The sequence below is a fragment of the Tenrec ecaudatus genome, chromosome 13 (assembly GCF_050624435.1).
Source record: "Tenrec ecaudatus isolate mTenEca1 chromosome 13, mTenEca1.hap1, whole genome shotgun sequence".
NCBI classification, from domain to species: Eukaryota; Metazoa; Chordata; class Mammalia; order Afrosoricida; family Tenrecidae; genus Tenrec; species Tenrec ecaudatus.
In genome coordinates this window covers 5,852,560-5,870,211 of record NC_134542.1, presented here as the reverse complement: position 1 = coordinate 5,870,211, position 17,652 = coordinate 5,852,560, and the positions used below count along the sequence as shown (strand labels likewise).

At 48.9% G+C, this 17,652-nt stretch overlaps 1 protein-coding gene across 1 annotated transcript in view; it reads left to right on the top strand.

Moving 5' to 3' along the window:
* TRPM8 (transient receptor potential cation channel subfamily M member 8) overlaps nucleotides 1–17,652 on the top strand; it is a 90,008-nt gene that overhangs the window by 59,163 nt on the left and 13,193 nt on the right. Inside the window, exons 21-24 of the mRNA XM_075528994.1 lie at nucleotides 10,218–10,408; nucleotides 12,150–12,249; nucleotides 13,060–13,093; nucleotides 14,722–14,814. Of these exons, the coding sequence (XP_075385109.1) occupies nucleotides 10,218–10,408; nucleotides 12,150–12,249; nucleotides 13,060–13,093; nucleotides 14,722–14,772 (376 nt within the window). The 3' untranslated portion in view covers nucleotides 14,773–14,814. The remainder of the gene's footprint in view (nucleotides 1–10,217; nucleotides 10,409–12,149; nucleotides 12,250–13,059; nucleotides 13,094–14,721; nucleotides 14,815–17,652) is intronic.

Below are 17,652 nucleotides of genomic sequence, written 5' to 3'. Positions count from 1 at the left end.
TCCAGTTCCTATCTGTACCAGTGTACATGCTCTGGTCTAGATAGACTTGTAAGGTAGAATTGGGATCATGATAGTGGGGGCGGGGAGGGAGGAGGAAACATTTAGGAACTAGAGGAAAGTTGTATGTTTCATCATTGCTACACTGCACCCTGACTGGCTGTTCTCCTCCCTGCGACCCTTCTGTAAGGGAATGCCCAGTTGCCTACAGATGGGCTTTGGGTCCCCGCTCCGCACTCCTCCTCATTCACAATGATATGATTTTTTGTTCTTTTATGCCTGATACTTGATCCCTTCAGCATCTCACGATCACACAGGCTCGTGTGCTTCTTCCATGTGGGCTTTGTTGCTTCTCAGCTAGATGGCCACTTGTTTATCTTCTAGTCTTTAAGACCCTATACGTTATATCTTTTGATAGCCGGACACCCTCAGCTTTCTTCACCACATTTGCTTATGCACCCACTTTGTCTTCAGTGACTTTGTCAGGAAGGCGAGCATCAAGGAATGCCAGTTTAATAGAACAAAGTGTTCTTGCATTGAGGGAGTACTTGAGTCGAGGCCCAATGTCAATCTGCTACTTTAATACTAAACCTATACATATGTGCACATAGATCTATTTCCCCATCCTCATCTATAAATATATTTACATATGTACGTGCCTTTATCTAGACCTCTGTGAATGCCCTTTGCCTCCTCGCTCTTTCCTCTATAAACACTCGACATACCTCTGGCTCAGCGACATGAGCTGCCCTGCCTTCTGGGAAACAGCTCCGTCTTTTCTTCCTCCCTGCGATTCCTGCTTCCATTGTGTCCCTCTTCCCTGTCCCTACCTGCCACCTGAGCCCCACTTTTGAGAAAATACTGTTCCTTTGATTCCCTGCGGTGAATTATCCTAAGTCGCGTGGACCCTGAGACTTCTCGCTCTAACGATCTGTCCATTGTTTGGTTTAAAGGGACCCACGGGGTGGGGGGTTTGAGGGGTGTCCCAAGGATCATAGTCTCGAGGCTTCCACCAGTCTTTACGAATCCAGTAAGTCTGGTCTTCTTATAATTTTGAATTTTGTTGTTGTGTTTTTCTTCCACTCTGTCCAGGCCAGTGGTTCTCAACCTTCCTCATGCTGTGACCCTTTCATACAGTTCCTCATGTGGTGGTGACCCCCAACTATCAAATTATTGTTCTTGCTACTTCATCACTGTCATTTTGGTACTGTTATGAATTAGGCGACCCCTGTGAAAGGATTGTTCAACCCCCAAAGGGGTCGTGACCCACAGGTTGAGAACTGCTGGTTGAGGACCTTCTATGGTGACCCCAGTCAGAGCAGCCAGCTGCAATCACTGGGCACCATCTACTTCTTCTGGTCTCCGGGGCACAGAGACGGTGGCTCACAGGGTCCATTAGCCCTCTGGACAGATTGTTTCCTTGAGTCTTTGGTTTCCCTTGCTCTTCTGTGCTCTCTATAGGCAGACAGAAATGGTTTCATCTTTCTCTCCATAAGGACGCCAGTCCTATCGGGCTGGGTCCACCCCCCACCCTTCTCCAGTGTGACTTCCTGTGACCTTAGTTGAGGTTATATGCAAAGACCCTATGTTCACAGGCGCCAGGATTAGGACTCCCGCATGTCTTATTTGGGGGTGGGGGGTGGGGAGGGATACAATTCAACTTGTAAGGGCATCCATTGAGAAACCTCCTGGTAGTGCCCAGACGTGATTTTGATGAGACTCACAGGCACAGAGTATAGGCTTCAAGGGGCTCAGGCTTCAGCTGCTGGTAACACTGCAATTTAAACAATGTCCAAAGAGCCCAATCAGTGAAGCGAGCCTTCTTTTGGCTCATGTCTATTGAGGTTGAGGAAGAGTCAGGGGTGATTTGAATTCTTTTTATTATTGGCTTTATGGCTCTCGTACACATTGAGGATCTCATTTCCCCCTTATCTTCCTACAGAGGCTTCCCCAGCATTCCGCATGGTCAGGTTAGTGGGAGTACCTTCATATTGTATCACCCCTTGAAGATAGATCAGCATTTTAAGTTCACATATCCTGGCACAGACAGGCAGGCATACAATTTACAACCAAATATACAGATTAAAGAAACCTGTGCTTGAATTTGAGGTGGTGTATCAGCGTAGAGATCGAGCACTGCTACAATAGAAATATCACAAGGGGGTGGTCTTCACAAACAGAAAATTACTTTCTCAAAATTTAGGAGACCAGAATCAAATTCTGGATGCCAATGGAAGAGGAAGGCCTTCTCTCAGTGCTGGCTCTAGAGAGGAGCAGAGGGAAGTCTTGTCTCTTTTTAGCTTCTGCTCCTGGGCTCTTGATGTGGCTTTGTCTCCACCTTCCCACCTTCCTTGCTTAAGGTGTTCTTTTACATATCAACAAAGCTCGGTTTTAGATAAACCCTGGTGTATATGCTGCCTCATTCCATTAAGTAGCAGAATACATTCCCAAATGGGATTATAATCAGTCTACCAACGTGAACCAAACCCACTGCCATTGAGTTGATTCTGACTCATAGCAATAGGATCCTCCATAGGGTTTCTGAGACTGTCAGTCTTTGGGGGAGCCTTTCTCCTTCTATAATTATTCTGGGGGGCAGGGTTTACAGAATATACTTTAGGGGGAAATAAAACTCAATCAGTAACAACAGCTCAGCCAAACTCACACACATAGACACTGTGAAGTACATTTGACTTCACGTACTAAAATTTAAATGTGAAAAATGATTGAAATGATGTCAGAGACAAACACCTCCGTCTGCCCCCTTAGAGACTTACCGGCTCCAAAACTCTATCTGGGCTCAGTGCAGTGGGTTTTGGTGGAAGAGCACACCATTTTTAAAGAGAGCGAAATAAATTGTTTATTTATTGGCTTGGAGAAATCACAGTTTGCTAAATTATAAAAAAGACATTGCAGACTAATAAACCCCTAGCTAGTGAGTCCATTTTGATGCCTGAGACCCCACAGAGCAGAGTAGGACTGGCTCTTTGGGTTTCTGAGGCTTTGATTGTCATGGGAGCAGACAGCCCTGTCTTCTCTCCCGAGGAGCAGTGGGTGGGTTTCAACTGCTGACCTTGTGGTTAGCAGCCCAGTGCTGACCTGATAGAACCGTCAGGTACTGTCGCATCATCTTGCCCTGGATAAAACAGAACAAAACCCTGAAAGCTACAGGGTGTGTCATCTGCCTAGAGAGAGCGATCTTGCATATGAGCACAGAGGAAAGCGTTTATTTATTTTACTGGCATATAATTCACGTGTCATAAAATCCAATAGTTCACTCGTATTAAACAGAGTTATACGATCATCTCCACAGTCAATTGTAGAGCATTTACTTCTTTCTTGGACTCACTGTGATCAGCGCATCCTTTCCCCAACCTCCCTGCCCTACCCACCAATAACATGTATATAACGTGTGTGTGTGTGTGTGTGTGTGTGTGTATGTGTGTGTGTGAAGGACGAAGACATGGAAGGAGACGTGGCAGGCTGTTGGCTTTAGTTACTTCTGAGAGATGAGGAGACTCAGGAGATGGGGAAATGTCCAACACCCGATCATGGTCATACATCGCTTTTGTTATTTTAAAAATCAAGGCAATAGTGGCATCGAACCCTGAGATTCTGAGGAGCTTGGGGATTAAACTTGGGGCATTTGATCATTCCGCAGTCTCCCTTTGAGCAGGACTGAGTAGGGCAGCACCTGGAATCCCTGTGTTTCTTCTTGTGCCCCTGAAGTGGCACACACATCCGCCTGGCCATCTGTCCCACCCCTCGACACCGCAGCCAGAATGATATTTCTAAAATGTCAGGGTTCTGCTTAAACTTCTGAAAGGGTTTCAAAGAGTCCCCAGAGCTCCCAGCGTAAATTTCAGGCCGCTCTGCTCCACACAAAGTCACCTGTGACCGGGCTTCTGAACACTTTGGTCCGTTTGTCTCTAGGCAGATGCCCTTTCATAACTGAGGGCATCCCAGTAGTGTGAGCCTCTATCTGGATAGTGCACTCCCCTCAGACTCCTGCATCCTCCTGCCTGGCCTCTACTTACCTGTTAATGTGGAGTCCAGCTTCGTCTTTCCCCAGCCTCACCCCCCCCCCCAACAATGGGAGTCCAGACTCCTTAGTCTCTTCCCACAAGCTAACACCTTCCCTCCTCTGGACTGTGGGCCCTGGAAGATGAAGATTGGGTCTATCTGATGGGTGAAAAGGACAGGGATTCTCCCCCTGGTGAGACCCTCATTCAGGTTCCAGCTCTGTGCCCAGATCCCTGTGTTGTTCCGAGGTGAATCAGACACAAGAGGTTCTCCACATTCACCACGACCACCTCCTTAGTGCCTCGGGACTGAGCTGCCCCATGGATTTCCAGAGAGAATGCACAGTCTCCTCCGTCATTTCTCTTGCCTGGTGCTCAGGGAGGGACTCAGGGAACAAGGAAGAAGGCAGACACAGCAAGGGCAAGTCCAAGAGTGTGATGCTGAAAATCATAGACACCTTTCTTAAGCCAAAAAGATCCAAATGTCGAGCGATTGTTTCCCGACGCGTCCTCCATCTAGGACCAACCTGTTCTGAAGGTGGTGCTCCCATGTCTCTCACCTTTCTCTGAAGACCTCTTGACTCTTGGATTTCGGCCCGGTCAAAATGGCAGGGTTGGCAACATCCTTGGTGCAGTTTGGGTGTCTTCTGTCCACGTGGTGCCCCTTGTAGGCAGGCTGGTGTCCAGGCTGGACCACCCACCCTTCCGTGGACACCAGATGGATTTGGACTCATAGCGACCCTGTGGTACAGAGCAGAACTGCCCCTGTGGCTTTGTGAGGTGGTAACCGGTAGCAACCAGCCTCATCTTTCTTCCCCAGAGTGACTGGTAGATCCCAACTGCTGGCCTTGCGGTTAGCAGTCAACTTGTGTGTAACCACGACATCACCACTGCTCCACAGGCAAGAGCAAACACCAAACACAACTCACAGCCACGGAGTTGATACGGACTCCTAGCTGCCCTATAGGACAGGGTAGAACTGCCCCCTGTGAGCTCCAAAACTCACTCTGGCTTAGGGGAACGGACAGCCCTGTTTCTCCTGCAGGGCTGAGTGGCTGGTGGTTCCCAGCTGCTGACCTAGCAGTGGGCAGCCCTGCACATAAACCCTGTGCCCCAGGCTCCTTTGCGGTGACCGTGAACTAGATGTACTCCTTCCTCCTTAGTCTTCTTTAGTGGGAGCAGCAGAGGGGTCTTTCTTGGAGGAGAAATGTCCCCGTAGTTGTGGGGTGCTGTGGCGGGTATGAACGGCTGGCCTTGCAGTGGGCAGCTCACAGGCAAGCCTGGGACATGTAGTCAGGCTCACCAGAGGCCCGGGCAGCCCCAGTTATCTGCCACACACTGGGGTGTGAGGAGGAAGGAAGAGCCAGGGGAGCAGATAGGAGATGAGATCTGTGTCCACCGGATGGAATTCCAGCTCTTGAATTGCTTGCTTTCCTTCAATCTAGAAGCTTCCTGTTTCTGCTCTGGTTTCGGCACCGCTGTCTTTTGGTGAAATGTTGGTTGACGGAGCATTGCTTTCTGTAGATCTTTCTACTCTGGTTGTTTATTTGTTTTTTAAACAACCAGTGGCTTTCCTTCCTGGAGTTTTGTCATAGGAGCATCTGTTCTTGCCCAAAGCTCTCTTGACTTTTTTTTCCCCTTATGTGAATTTATTATTATTATTTTTGAGAAGCCCAAGGCTCACTTTACCTTCCCTGGCACACTTTCTTCTTTCTTCTTCCAGTTTTTACAGATTTAATTGAACATTTTATTGTGATCGATGTTTACATTACAGAACCATTCCAGGAAAATGGGTGTCTTTAGAACAGGGTGACTTACCATTCAGGGGAAAAAATGGCATGATACTGAATTTATTCAAATGTAGTTAGTTTCTTGGTAAAGTTTTATGGCTTTTTGTTTGTCTTTCACCTTGGTCTTGCACCCTTTTAGGGAGGGGTGTGTGCATTTTTTCAAGTCGTTGGTCTTTCTGAGTGAGAGGGCTTTTTCTACAATGGATTGGCACGGCAGTGGGCTCGAGTGGGCTTGGTGAGAACCGGGGTGAGCGTGGCATGGCACAGGGCAATACTAGGTTCTGTTGTGCAGAAGGTGGCAATGGGTCGGCACCGACTCGATGGAACCCAGCACTTACAACAAGTTTCTTTAGTGACTACTGTTGCATCGGGAGAAAGGCTATTCAGCTTTGCTACTTTCTTTTAGAACAGGCTGCCTTACTGGGTTTGTCTGTGTTTCTGTCTTAGCATGTCCTGCTTGGAAAGTTCTTCCCACTTTCTGCTGAGCAAGCTTCCCCTGCCTGTGACCCCTGCTTCTCCTTTGTTCTCAGAAACCCATGTGGAAAGTTGCCGGTAGATTTCTTAGCAACTCTTGAAATGTTACCTGGCCTTCTGACCTGTCTTTGGTGAATTGTAAAAGTGACAAATGATGTGCATGCTCTTTTACCCCCTTTTGTTGCATTTTAAGTTTATTTTGAAAAAAATATTTGAACAGTATTCTCATTTTATTTTCTCTCTATAGCAGCAGCAGCATGGTTCGAGAAACAAATTAGCTTTGCGGAAGAATTTTTATTTTAATTAAAAACATTTAATAGTTTTATTGGCGTATAATTCACTTATAAAATGAATAGCTCAGTCATATTAAGAAGTGGGTGTCATCATCACCACACTCAATTTTAGAACATTTTCTGCTTTCTGGTACTCATTGTTAGCTCCCTGTTCCCCTAGCCACCCCTCCTGCCGTGCCCCTAGATAATGATTTACCCAGTGATGTTGCTCTCGCATAGCCTATCCTGGATTTCATGGACAGACAGCGATAAAGAACTGAAACACACAAAATGAAAAACAACCCACCACCACCTACAAAACAAAACATAGAAAAGCCTCAGTGGAAAGGAAAACAGAACACATTAATAATGGAATCAACTTTAAAATGGGTCCAAAGGGAGATCAAGCGATAAGATGTTACATGTTAACCGAACTACACCTGCCATCATCCACTTCACAGTGTTCTCTGTGTGATAGCACGGCTGCTCACCTGCCTGCACTGTGGTCAGAGGGGATTCTGGGAGGCTTACTCCACGTGGGGACTCTGCAAACAGATCTTTGCTTTCCACTGCCAGGTGTTGAGAATATTAAGTTCTGACACTGTTCCCTCCTCTGGATTTGGATTTTATTCTTTATAAGGCTTAGATCCCGCAGGCTGGTTGGCTTCTTCCACATGCGCTGAGTTGACCCCTTACTTGATCGCTGCTGTTTCAAGGCAAGCCTTCAAGACTCCAGATGTGATTCTCTCTGATAGCCGGGCGCCATCCGATTTCCTGACCACACTTTGCTGGAGCACTCATATCCAGGGATCTCTTCACGGGGGTGCATATAAAGTACGCCTGCATAAGAAGGGATTTTTCTGAGAGTAGGGCCATGATTACATTGCTGTTGTTAAATGACATCGAGTCTGTTCGGACCTATGGCACGACCCTATGCACAAGGGAATGAAACATCGCCCAGTCTTAGGCCGGCCTCACAATGGTTCCCATGCTTGAGTCTACTGTGGCAGCCACTGTGGGAATCCATCTCCTGGAGGGCTTTCCTCCTTTTCTCTGTCCCTCTACCCTTTCCACGTACAATGTCCTTCTCCAGGGACTGGTCTCTCCTGACAACATGCCCAAAGCATGGAAGATGAAGTCTTGCCACCCTCGCCTCTAAGGAGCCTGCTGGCCAACTTCTTCCAAGACAGATCTGCTGGTCCTTTTGGCCGTCCGTAGTACTTTCAGTCTTCTTCTCCAGCTCCACAGTTCAAACCCATGGAGTCTTCTTCAGTCTTCCTTAATCCACTTCCAGCTTACACGTGCCTGGGAGGGAACTGAATATGCCATGGGTTGAGTCAGGTACATTTTACTCCGCAAAGTGTTACCTTTGCTCTGACACGTTCTCGTGCAGCAGATTTACCCAATGAGACACATCCAGTGATCTCTTGACTGCTGCTCCAGGAGCATTGTTCGTATGATTAAGTGCAAGTCCAGATCCATTCGTTCACCTATGTTTTCTGTATGTCTTTGGTTCACATTAGAGACATCATCATTTTATGAGAGAGAACATTATAAATCACCCCTCTGGGGGGGAAATAGGTAATTCTGTTGATTGTATCATGAATTTAGCTAATAGTACAGATTTTAAAACACTGTCAAGAAAAGGAAATTACCTAAGCACAGGCCGGCTTTGTCCTATAGAAATACATGAATTGTTGACTTGTACAGATTATAAATGTAAGTAATTGGACACTGTACATGAACAATGAGGATTGGGGATAGGGGAAAACTTTCAATAACACTCATTCACAAAACCACACCTGGCAGACTCCCACAGACACACACGTTCTTCGTGCGTTTGGTCATCTGTTTGTGGCCGTGGCAGATTTTCCTTTGAGCAGACGGATGGATTTCATTTCAGGAGCCCTGGTGGTTGAGTGTTTCGCTGCTGACTCACAGTTTGGAGCCACCAGCTGCTCCGTGGGAAAGAGAGGAGGCCTTCTGTTTCCATAAAGATCCCATCTACAGCTTTGGAAGGCCCATGGGGTACTTTTGCTCTGTCCCGCAGGGTGGCTCAGCTGGAATCGTCTTGATGGCAGTGGATCTGGTGGGATTTCATCTAAGTGCAAGGTCCTGTGGTTGGAAATGGGCAGTTCTCTCTTGGCCGCATTTCAATCTCAACCAGTTTCTGAAATTTTGTCCTTTATGGGCGATCTCTGTGTATCCCCTGATGTTCTCCTGAGCTGAGGGTCCTCAGATGGCTTTGGGGGACAGAGTTCAACTGGCTTAGCTATCAAGGACACAAGATGCACAAGACAGAAACAAGGGGACAGCTCCTGAATTCCTCAGGTAGGAACTAGCTGGAGTCTGATTGGCAGGGAGCTTTGACAGCCACTGAGTGGGAGACACCGGTGACCATCAAATCAGTTCTGACTCATGGCAACCCCGAGTGTGTCAGAGGAGAACTGGGCTCTGGATGGGCTTCCATGGCTGGTTGTATGGGGCCTTGAGGGTGTAACAGTTACCTGTTGGGCTGCTAACAGCAAGTTCAGCAGTTTGACTCCACCAGCCACTCTGTGGCAGAGACATGAGGCTTCCTACTCTTGTAGGCAGTGACCGTCTTGGAAAACCCCAGGGGAGGTTCTCCCCTGTCCTTTTGGGCCCCGTGAGTTGTAACTGGCTCCCTGGAAGTGAGTTTGGTTCCTTTTTTTGTTTTTACAGAATTTGACAGTCAGGCCTTACTTCCAAGACACTTTTGAGTGGGGTTGGACTGTCGCCTGTTAATTTGTGTCTGAACTCCCACGTGAATGATGACATGCATCATTTGGGTAAAAGACAGCAACTGCTCCAGCGGGGGCTTCCTGGGGATCAGAGAAGGCCTGTGTCCACTCAGAGCTTGTTTGGTAGAGGGGGCAGGTCTGCATGTCCCTGCCATCCCCATCCTTCTCTGACGGTATGCCAGAGACGACAGCTAAAGGATATAAGTGTCTGTCCTTCAGGGGAGGTGGCTCTCAGTGTCGAAGTGCAGCTCCGTCTGGCCGGTCCAGCTGTGCCCTTTGGGTATGGCATAGCTTTGGGGGGTGGGTGGGGTGATGGTCCAGTGCTCTGTTAGACTCACTGGGATCTGACTACAGGTTTGGCTATGCTTCCATCAGAGGACCCTCTCTGCCCCCCGAAGATGCTGATTTCAGGGGTGAGATTGCTTGTGGTGTCCTGGGATGCCCTGAGCAAGAAACACAGCCATGATTGGCAAACAAAACAAACACTGTTGACATTGAGTCCATTCTGGGGGGGGGGGGCGGTGTGCTCCTTCTGGTTTCCAAGGTTGTCCATCTTCATGGAGCCAGGTCTCCATGGGTGGGTTGGAATTACCTGCTTTAGGATAATAAGCCTGTGTCTGTCTAGTTGATTCTGATTAACAGTGACCCTATAGGTTGACGCAGACCCCGGAAACTCACAGCAGTAACAATGCCCCCCTGTCTGTCTCTGTCTGGAAGCTCTTCTGAAACTGTCCCCCGCTCCCCCTAACCGGGGGCGGCCTCATCTTTCCACATGGCTCACCGACAGATGGGAGCTGTCCTTGCAGCTGGGCCAGGACAGGCTGCGAGTCCTAATGTCGACACGGCTGTGTTGGGCAGTTAAGGGACAGCGCTCACCTGGGGTTGTCCTCTCCCCGCCAGGTACACAGTGGGCACCGTCCAGGAGAACAACGACCAGGTGTGGAAGTTCCAGAGGTACTTCCTGGTGCAGGAGTACTGCAGTCGCCTCAACATCCCCTTCCCCTTCGTGGTCTTCGCCTACTTCTACATGGTGGTGAAGAAGTGCTTCAAGTGCTGCTGCAAGGAGAAGAACACCGAGTCTTCCGCCTGCTGTGAGTGGCCCGCGGGCAAGGCCAGGCTGGGTCACTTCGCAGGGAGGAGGCCTGCCCCGAGCCTCTGCAGGGAGGACCCGCTTGCCGTCACTTCTCTGCTCGTGTCTGTCACCGCCAGACCCAAGTCCAGTCAGTTACAGGGTAATGGCTGGCTTCCCAGCGCCCAAAAACATGACGTTTACACTGGACAGAAGGCCGGGCTTTCTAGTCCGGTCCAGAGCGACTGTCTCGGAACCCGCCCGGGCAGCTCGGCCCTGTCCTCTCGGGTCGCTGTGAGCCAGAATCGACTCGAGAGCTTGGTTTGGGGTTTTCGTGAAGAATGAACATAGCTATGACTGGACACTCATGCTTTCTCAACGCCTGTTCTGTTTAGTTCTGTGAGGGGATTTCAATACGTTTGTGGGAAAATTTCAGTCTCTTTTAATCCCACACTTCCACGAACTTCTCTGAAAACCCTCTCCTCTAATCTCTTAAAACCAACCCAAGACCCACGGCCATCCAGCCACGTCTCGCTCACAGCGGCCGTCTAAGACAGGGTAGGACTGCCCCGGTGAGTTTCTGAGACTGGATCTCTTGACGGGAGAATATTCCTCCAGAATATGCTTTTTATAAAAGCAGGACGTATTCATTATGTTGGCTGCCATTAAATCGATTCCCATTCACAGCCACCCATATGACAGAGGAGGACTGGGCCTTAGTGTTTCCAAGCGGCCATCTAGATAGGGAAGGGCACGTCCTCCCGGTGGGCTGAACTTGCACTTAGCTCTTCCACTGCCAGAGCTCCTCTGCACACTCATCCCAGCACATCTGAAAAATAAAACAAACAAGCAGAACACCAGGACGAAGGAGTGCCTGTCACCCCCTGCTGGGAGACAGAGATTGTCAGCCATATTCCAATGACATGAATATCTTGCAACTGTGGGTGGGTAATGATTGGCTCCTGTGCATATGTATTCACAATCTAATTGATAATATGTAACATAGATGATATGTAATTTTATTTAGTTCATAGCATTGTGGGTGGGTAAAAATTGGATCCTTCTGTGCATGCATATTCATAATCTAATTTGCCTCACGTAACTAAGAAGACTTGGTCATGGTCCTACGCCAGGCCTTCTCCACACAGCCAAACCTAAGTGGCAGCTTTTCACTGCAGACTGCTCCGGCAGGTGGACGTGCCGTAAATAATTGAACCAGTCCCTGGTGGTTCCACGTGCCTGTTCTTTCCTGGTAGAGCATAGGAACACTTGCAGGGTCTCTGTGTTGCCAGCTTCCCACCAGACCCTTTCCACGTCTTCCTTTTCCCTCAGTCTCAGACGCTCCCCTCAAAGCCATGCATATTTACAGACCCTCCCCGTTCCTCCACCCTCCAGTATTTGGGGGATCTGTCTAGTTTGTGCCACCCTCCAAATGCGGAGGAGCCCGATCGGACTAGGAGAACCAAGCTTTCTTGGTGGGACGACCCTCCCGAGTCACGTGGCTCTCAGCAGGGATTTGCTCTGAGCTCTCCTTAGAAAACTGAGACCCTCCCCAGTGCAGGCAGGAGCTTCCATGCCTCCTTGTCCCCAACACACTTCCCTGTAGCCAGTGGCTCTCTGTGGTAAACACTGTCACTCAGATCAGCCTGTGGGGATGGATCGGAGTCTCCTGCACCAGCTAACTCAGCATGCGGGAGGGGGCTGCTTTAGGAACCAGGGCAACGGCACCTTGTGAGTGCTGCCCCTGTGCTTGGTCCTCCAAGGTGTCACCAACGAAGACAACAAGATTCTGGCTTGGGAGGGGGTCATGAAGGAAAATTACCTCGTCAAGATCCACACCAAAGCCAACGACACCTCTGAGGAGTAAGTTCCACCTTCCTGTCCTGCTCTACGAGGCTACCACACGGGTGGGCTCCGTTCTCTAGTGCTGATGTCCCAGAGACACCACAAGGGGGTGGCTTTAAGGAACAGACATTGATTTTCTCACAGTTTTGGTGGCTGGAAGTCCGAGATCAAGGCATAGGCTCTGGGGGAAGGCACGCTCTCTCTGTCGTCCCCGGGTGGTGGAGGTCCTTATTCCTTGGCTCCACGGCTCTCTTTACGTGGTGCAGCATCACTCTGCCCCCAGCTCTCTGCTTCTGTGTTTGGGTACACCAAACTGCTCTTTGTATAGTTCAAGGGCACCTGACCTGAATATTACCTCATTCACATAACACAGAAAACCAACTCCCTAGTGGGATCATTCCTGCATGTTTAGGGGATATTTTTCTGGGAGGGAGGATACATTTCAATCCCTGACAATTAATAGCGAGCATTGTTAGGGACCAATTGCATCAAAAAGATGTCACCCACAGGATAGCCACTTAAGCAGGTGCCCATTTCTCATGGCAGGACAAGACGCACCCTCCCCTCCCCGTCCTGACTTCCCACCACCCCGTCCATAGGGGCAGTCTTTATTTTCACCTCTGCTAACTGCGGGGAGAGAGGGATCCCTCTCAGCTTGGGGTGTCATGCAGAGCTTCAGCAAGGTACAGGTGTATAGAGGTGAAGGTGAAGGTTAGGTTAGCCGACCCTGACAACGATCTGTCCTCTGTCCTTCAGTGGAGCTCACTAACCTCTCTCTATTTCCTCTTTCTCTCTCTCCGTCCTTCTCTTGGAACAATTTCTCTGCAGAATGCGGCACCGGTTTCGACAGCTGGACACGAAGGTATGGTTCTGCTTATTGTTCTTTCCGGGGATACCTGATAATAGCGAGGCAGATCAAAGAGATGGGGGGTCCAGGTGGGCTTCCTTTGTGACTGGGCACTGGGTCCTGCATCAGGGTTGCTTCTCAGGCTCCCATCCCTCCCCGGGGGTAGACCTGAAGCCCCACTTCCAGGATCCAGACATTCTGTCCCCATCCAGCCCAGGCCACACTCTCCATGGTCTCTCAGCTGAGGAGGGTGGTAGGGGCTGCTGCTGGGAACTCACTGTCCAGTAGATCCCACCTTAGCGACCTATGGGGCACAGAAGAGCTCCCCCGTAAGGTTTTCTTGCCTGCAGTCTCTATGGGGGCATATCAGCAGTTCTTCCTCCTGCCGAGCCACTGCCTGGGTGTGTTAGTCTGGGTAGACTAGGGAAACAAATCCACAGAAACTTACATATGTATAAGAGAGAGTTTTACTTAAAGGGTACGTGTATATTAAGAAAGTATCCCAACTCAGTGCTGTCCAAGCCCACAGGTCAAATATTAGCTCATATGTCCGACTCCACTCCACAAAGTCCTCCTCCATCTCACAAAACGCACGCAATGACGCCGACTGCAGGAGGAAAGCCGAGTCAGTGAGCATGTAAGCATCTCGGAGCTGGCAGGGGTCTCCGCACGGCTACTCCAGCATCCAGGGATGCATTGGGGGTAGGTCCATGCGGCTTCTCCTCAGGGTTTTCTCACAGGCGGTGAGCCTTGCCAGCTGAAGCAGGGAACTGGCTAAGGCAGCTGCACCCTGTTCTGACCATCAGAGAGCAAGAGACCTGAGAACTAGAAAGGGGAGGCTCGCCAAGCCATTTGTCTCTCTGCCCTTCAATTAATTCACATGTGTTTGTTGGCCAGGTTGGCACAATAAACCGTAACTCTCACTGGGTTTGATCCTCCGACCTTGTGTGAGGCACTGAGCGACGAGCCGCTGTGTCAGCAGAGCTCCTCCGAGGCAGGCGCAGACCCTGTGATTGCAGGAAGTACCAGAAAGGGTTAACAGAGCTGCTACCTAGTCTAGTGGTGGGGAACAGTCATCTCATCTCGTGGGCCAGATAACCCAGAAACTAAACATATTGCCATCGAGTCAGTTCTGACTCCTGGCCCCCTCTAGGACGGAGTACGACTTCCCCATGTGGGTTTCCGAAAGCCTAACCCTTTCTAGGTCTAGAACACCTCCTCTTTCCCCGGAGGGCCTTACGAGGGCCTCAGCGTCATCGATTCCCACTAACATCCCATGCCTCCACGTAGACGAGCCGGCCCAGCGAACTGCTGACCTGGCGATGAACAGCCCGATGTGTAACCCCTGCACCCCCAGGGCTGCTGCCCAAACAGCAGGCTGCTTGGTGAGCTGGTCCTTTTGATGGGGCTTTCCAAGGAAGTTCTCAACTCCCACACGGCCCGGGCAGACATCCCCCTCAGCAAGGAAGTGGTGGGTGATTCTGAGACCCGCGTGTTCGTCCCCAGCCCCTTCTGTGGAGCACCCGCTCACTGTTCACAGGTCTGCGTGACGGCAGCAGTCCTTGGAGACTAACGGTCGGAAGATTCTGTCAGAAGACCCAGGGTTGTTTTTTCTTCTTCTCTTTCTCTCTCCTCCCTCCCAGCTTAATGATCTCAAGGGTCTTCTGAAAGAGATTGCCAATAAGATCGAATGAAGCTGCTCGGGTTGGAACGGAGACGCGTCTGTTGCCCATAAGGTAGGGCATTCTCAGTGCTGCTGCCTTTCCCACTCTGAAGACCGACAGATCTTTAACACACACGTAATATCATGAGCGATTTTTGTCTCCGCGATTTTCATACAGCGTTGGATTTGGAGATTTGCAAAGCATGTATTGTGTAAAAGAGTCCGACAACTGTGATGTCAGAAAGGAACTTGTGAAAGCTAGCCCCCCACCCCGCTCTGCTCCTGCCCCCCGACCCCACCCCTTGCCTCCTTGCAGTCTCCGGGAGTTTCTGCTCCACACTGGTGGTCCAGGCAGACCAGGTAGGGGACACGCATCCATTTGGACCTTCTGTTTAACCCCTCGAAACTATTTTAACGCCGATCAAGCCAAGGTCACACCGTTCTAAGACTGGCTTTTTGTTTTTTCCCCCTGACCTTTCCTCATATCAAACTCAAGAACAAGGCAAACAAACTCACTGCCATCGAGTCAGTTCCGATTCATCGCGACCCGATAGGACAGAAGAACTGCCCCTGTGGGTTTTCCGAGACCGTAACTCTTCACAAAAGTAGGAAGCCTGTCTTTTCCCCCATGGATCTGCTGGTGGTTTTGAACTGCTGACCTTGTGGGTGGAAGCCCAACAGGTACCCACTAGGCCACCAGGGCTCTCTGCCCTCCTATAGGATGGTGTTGCTTCAGAACAGCGCCTACCCATTTATGCCCCCACCATGTGCTGTTCGGGGTGCGGGGGGAGCAGGTGACAAGTTGGGCCGGCCACCAACCTCAAGGTTCACAGGAGTTGAGGCGTCTACACCCTCCCACACGAGTCACAATCTCAGAACCCCACAGGACAGTTCTACTCTGCCTGGGAGTTAGAATGGACTAAAAGGCTAAAGGCCGGGAGCTTGGCTTTGGTCTGTGATGGATAAGTCTATGTTTTTACTAACAAAGATCTTTCAATAACTTACTCAGAGGGTTTTGCTTGTTTGTTTCTGTTTTTTTTTTTTTTCTTTTTTTTTTTTTTCTTTTTTAACAGTTTTATTAGCACTTCATCTACAGGTCATAAAATTCAATCATATAACAACTAGTTTTATAATCATGACCACAATCAATTCTAGAATATTTTCTTCTGCCTTGTACTCACTGTTATTATGCTTTAATTGTGGCAAATATACTCAACAAAACATCTCTAAATCAACAACTACTATATGTATAATTCAGTGCCATTGATTATACTCTTCATGCTGTACAACCACTACTGATATTCTTTTCCAAATTATTCCCCTGCTATTAACAAAAATTCAATGCCTCCTAAGCAAAACTTTTCCTCCTTCACCCATAATAACCATTGGTCAAATTTGGTTTCTTTTTTTTTTTAAGTTTTCTTGATATAATGTTCACATATCATACATTTCCATAGTTAAATCACTTTTAAAAAGAGTTGTATATGCATAATCACAATCAGTTCTAATATTCCCTCCCACATTCATTGTTTGCTCCCCAAATCCCCTCTCCCACTGCCTACCCCCTCACCCTCGATCCCCAATAAACCATTACATCACTTATTGTCTATGCATCCACTCCTTCTGTGCTTCACAAACTGGGAAGCCCAACAGAAATAATACAAAACAAAAACAATCAAACTATGAGGGAAAGAGAGAGAGAAAAAAACCACATCCTAGCTCACCAAACCTCGATGATGACATTCCTGCTCCTAGTAGCCAATGCACAGAGAAGACCATAGGGCTGACTCCACCATGAGACATGACCTCCCCTCAGCGACCCACAGCACTACAGGGGACAGTACTGGGGAGACAGTGCGGGTGCCCAGTCTGACACAGACACACACACACACACACACACACACAAACATACGGGGGAGGCTGGGGGGGGGCACTTCAAGTGTGCAACAGAGCAGCAAAGCAACAAAGTTTCTAAGGATTCCCAAAACAGATCTCTAACTCAGGGCCAGGACTTGGGATTTCATCAAATCCAATCAGTAAATACTCAAAAGGGTCAGCAGACAGGCCTGGAACTATTTATACGCTCCTTACCCCCCCCCCGCCCCCCAATTTTTCTTCTTTTTTTCCCCTATTTATCCATATAAGACAGGCAGGATAACCAATCTCGAAGAGAAAAGAATGGGACTGATGGTTGGGGGACATGGGAGAGGAGGAGACAAGAAAAGAGAGGGAGGAGCCAACAAACTCAGGGACCTGAGGTGGGCATAGAATGCCTAGTGGGGCTTGCTCAAGTGCACAGTGGTCGAGAGGAAGTACAGAGAGCCAAATGAAGGCCAAACACGATAGTGGGACAGGAGCAAAGTAAAAGGAAATAGGGGAAAGAATTATGAGGCAAAAGACATTTATACAGGTATAAATTTAGGTATGTATATATGTAAATATATTAATATACAATGATAGGGATATAGGTCTATGCACATATATTTATATGCTAAGTACTAAGGTAGCAAATGAACACTGGGTCTCTACTCAATCTCTTCCTCAATGCAAGAACACTTTGTCCTAATAACCTGGCATTCTGTGATGCTCACCTTCCCAACATAAAGACAAAATGAGTGCATAAGCAAATGTAGTGAAGAAAGCTGATGGTGCCCGGCTAGTAGACAATATAGCATCTGGGGTCTTAAAGGACTGAAGTTAAACAAGCAGGCATCTAGTAGGGAAGCAACAAAGCCCATAAAAGAAGCACCCCAGCCTGTGTGATCACAAGGTGTGGGCAGGATCAGGTATCAGGCATTAGAAGACCAAAAACAAACAATCATAATCAATGTGAATGAGGAGGGTTGGAGTGGAAACCCAAAGCCCATGTGTAGACAATTGGACATCCCTCATAGAAGGGTCACAAGGAAAG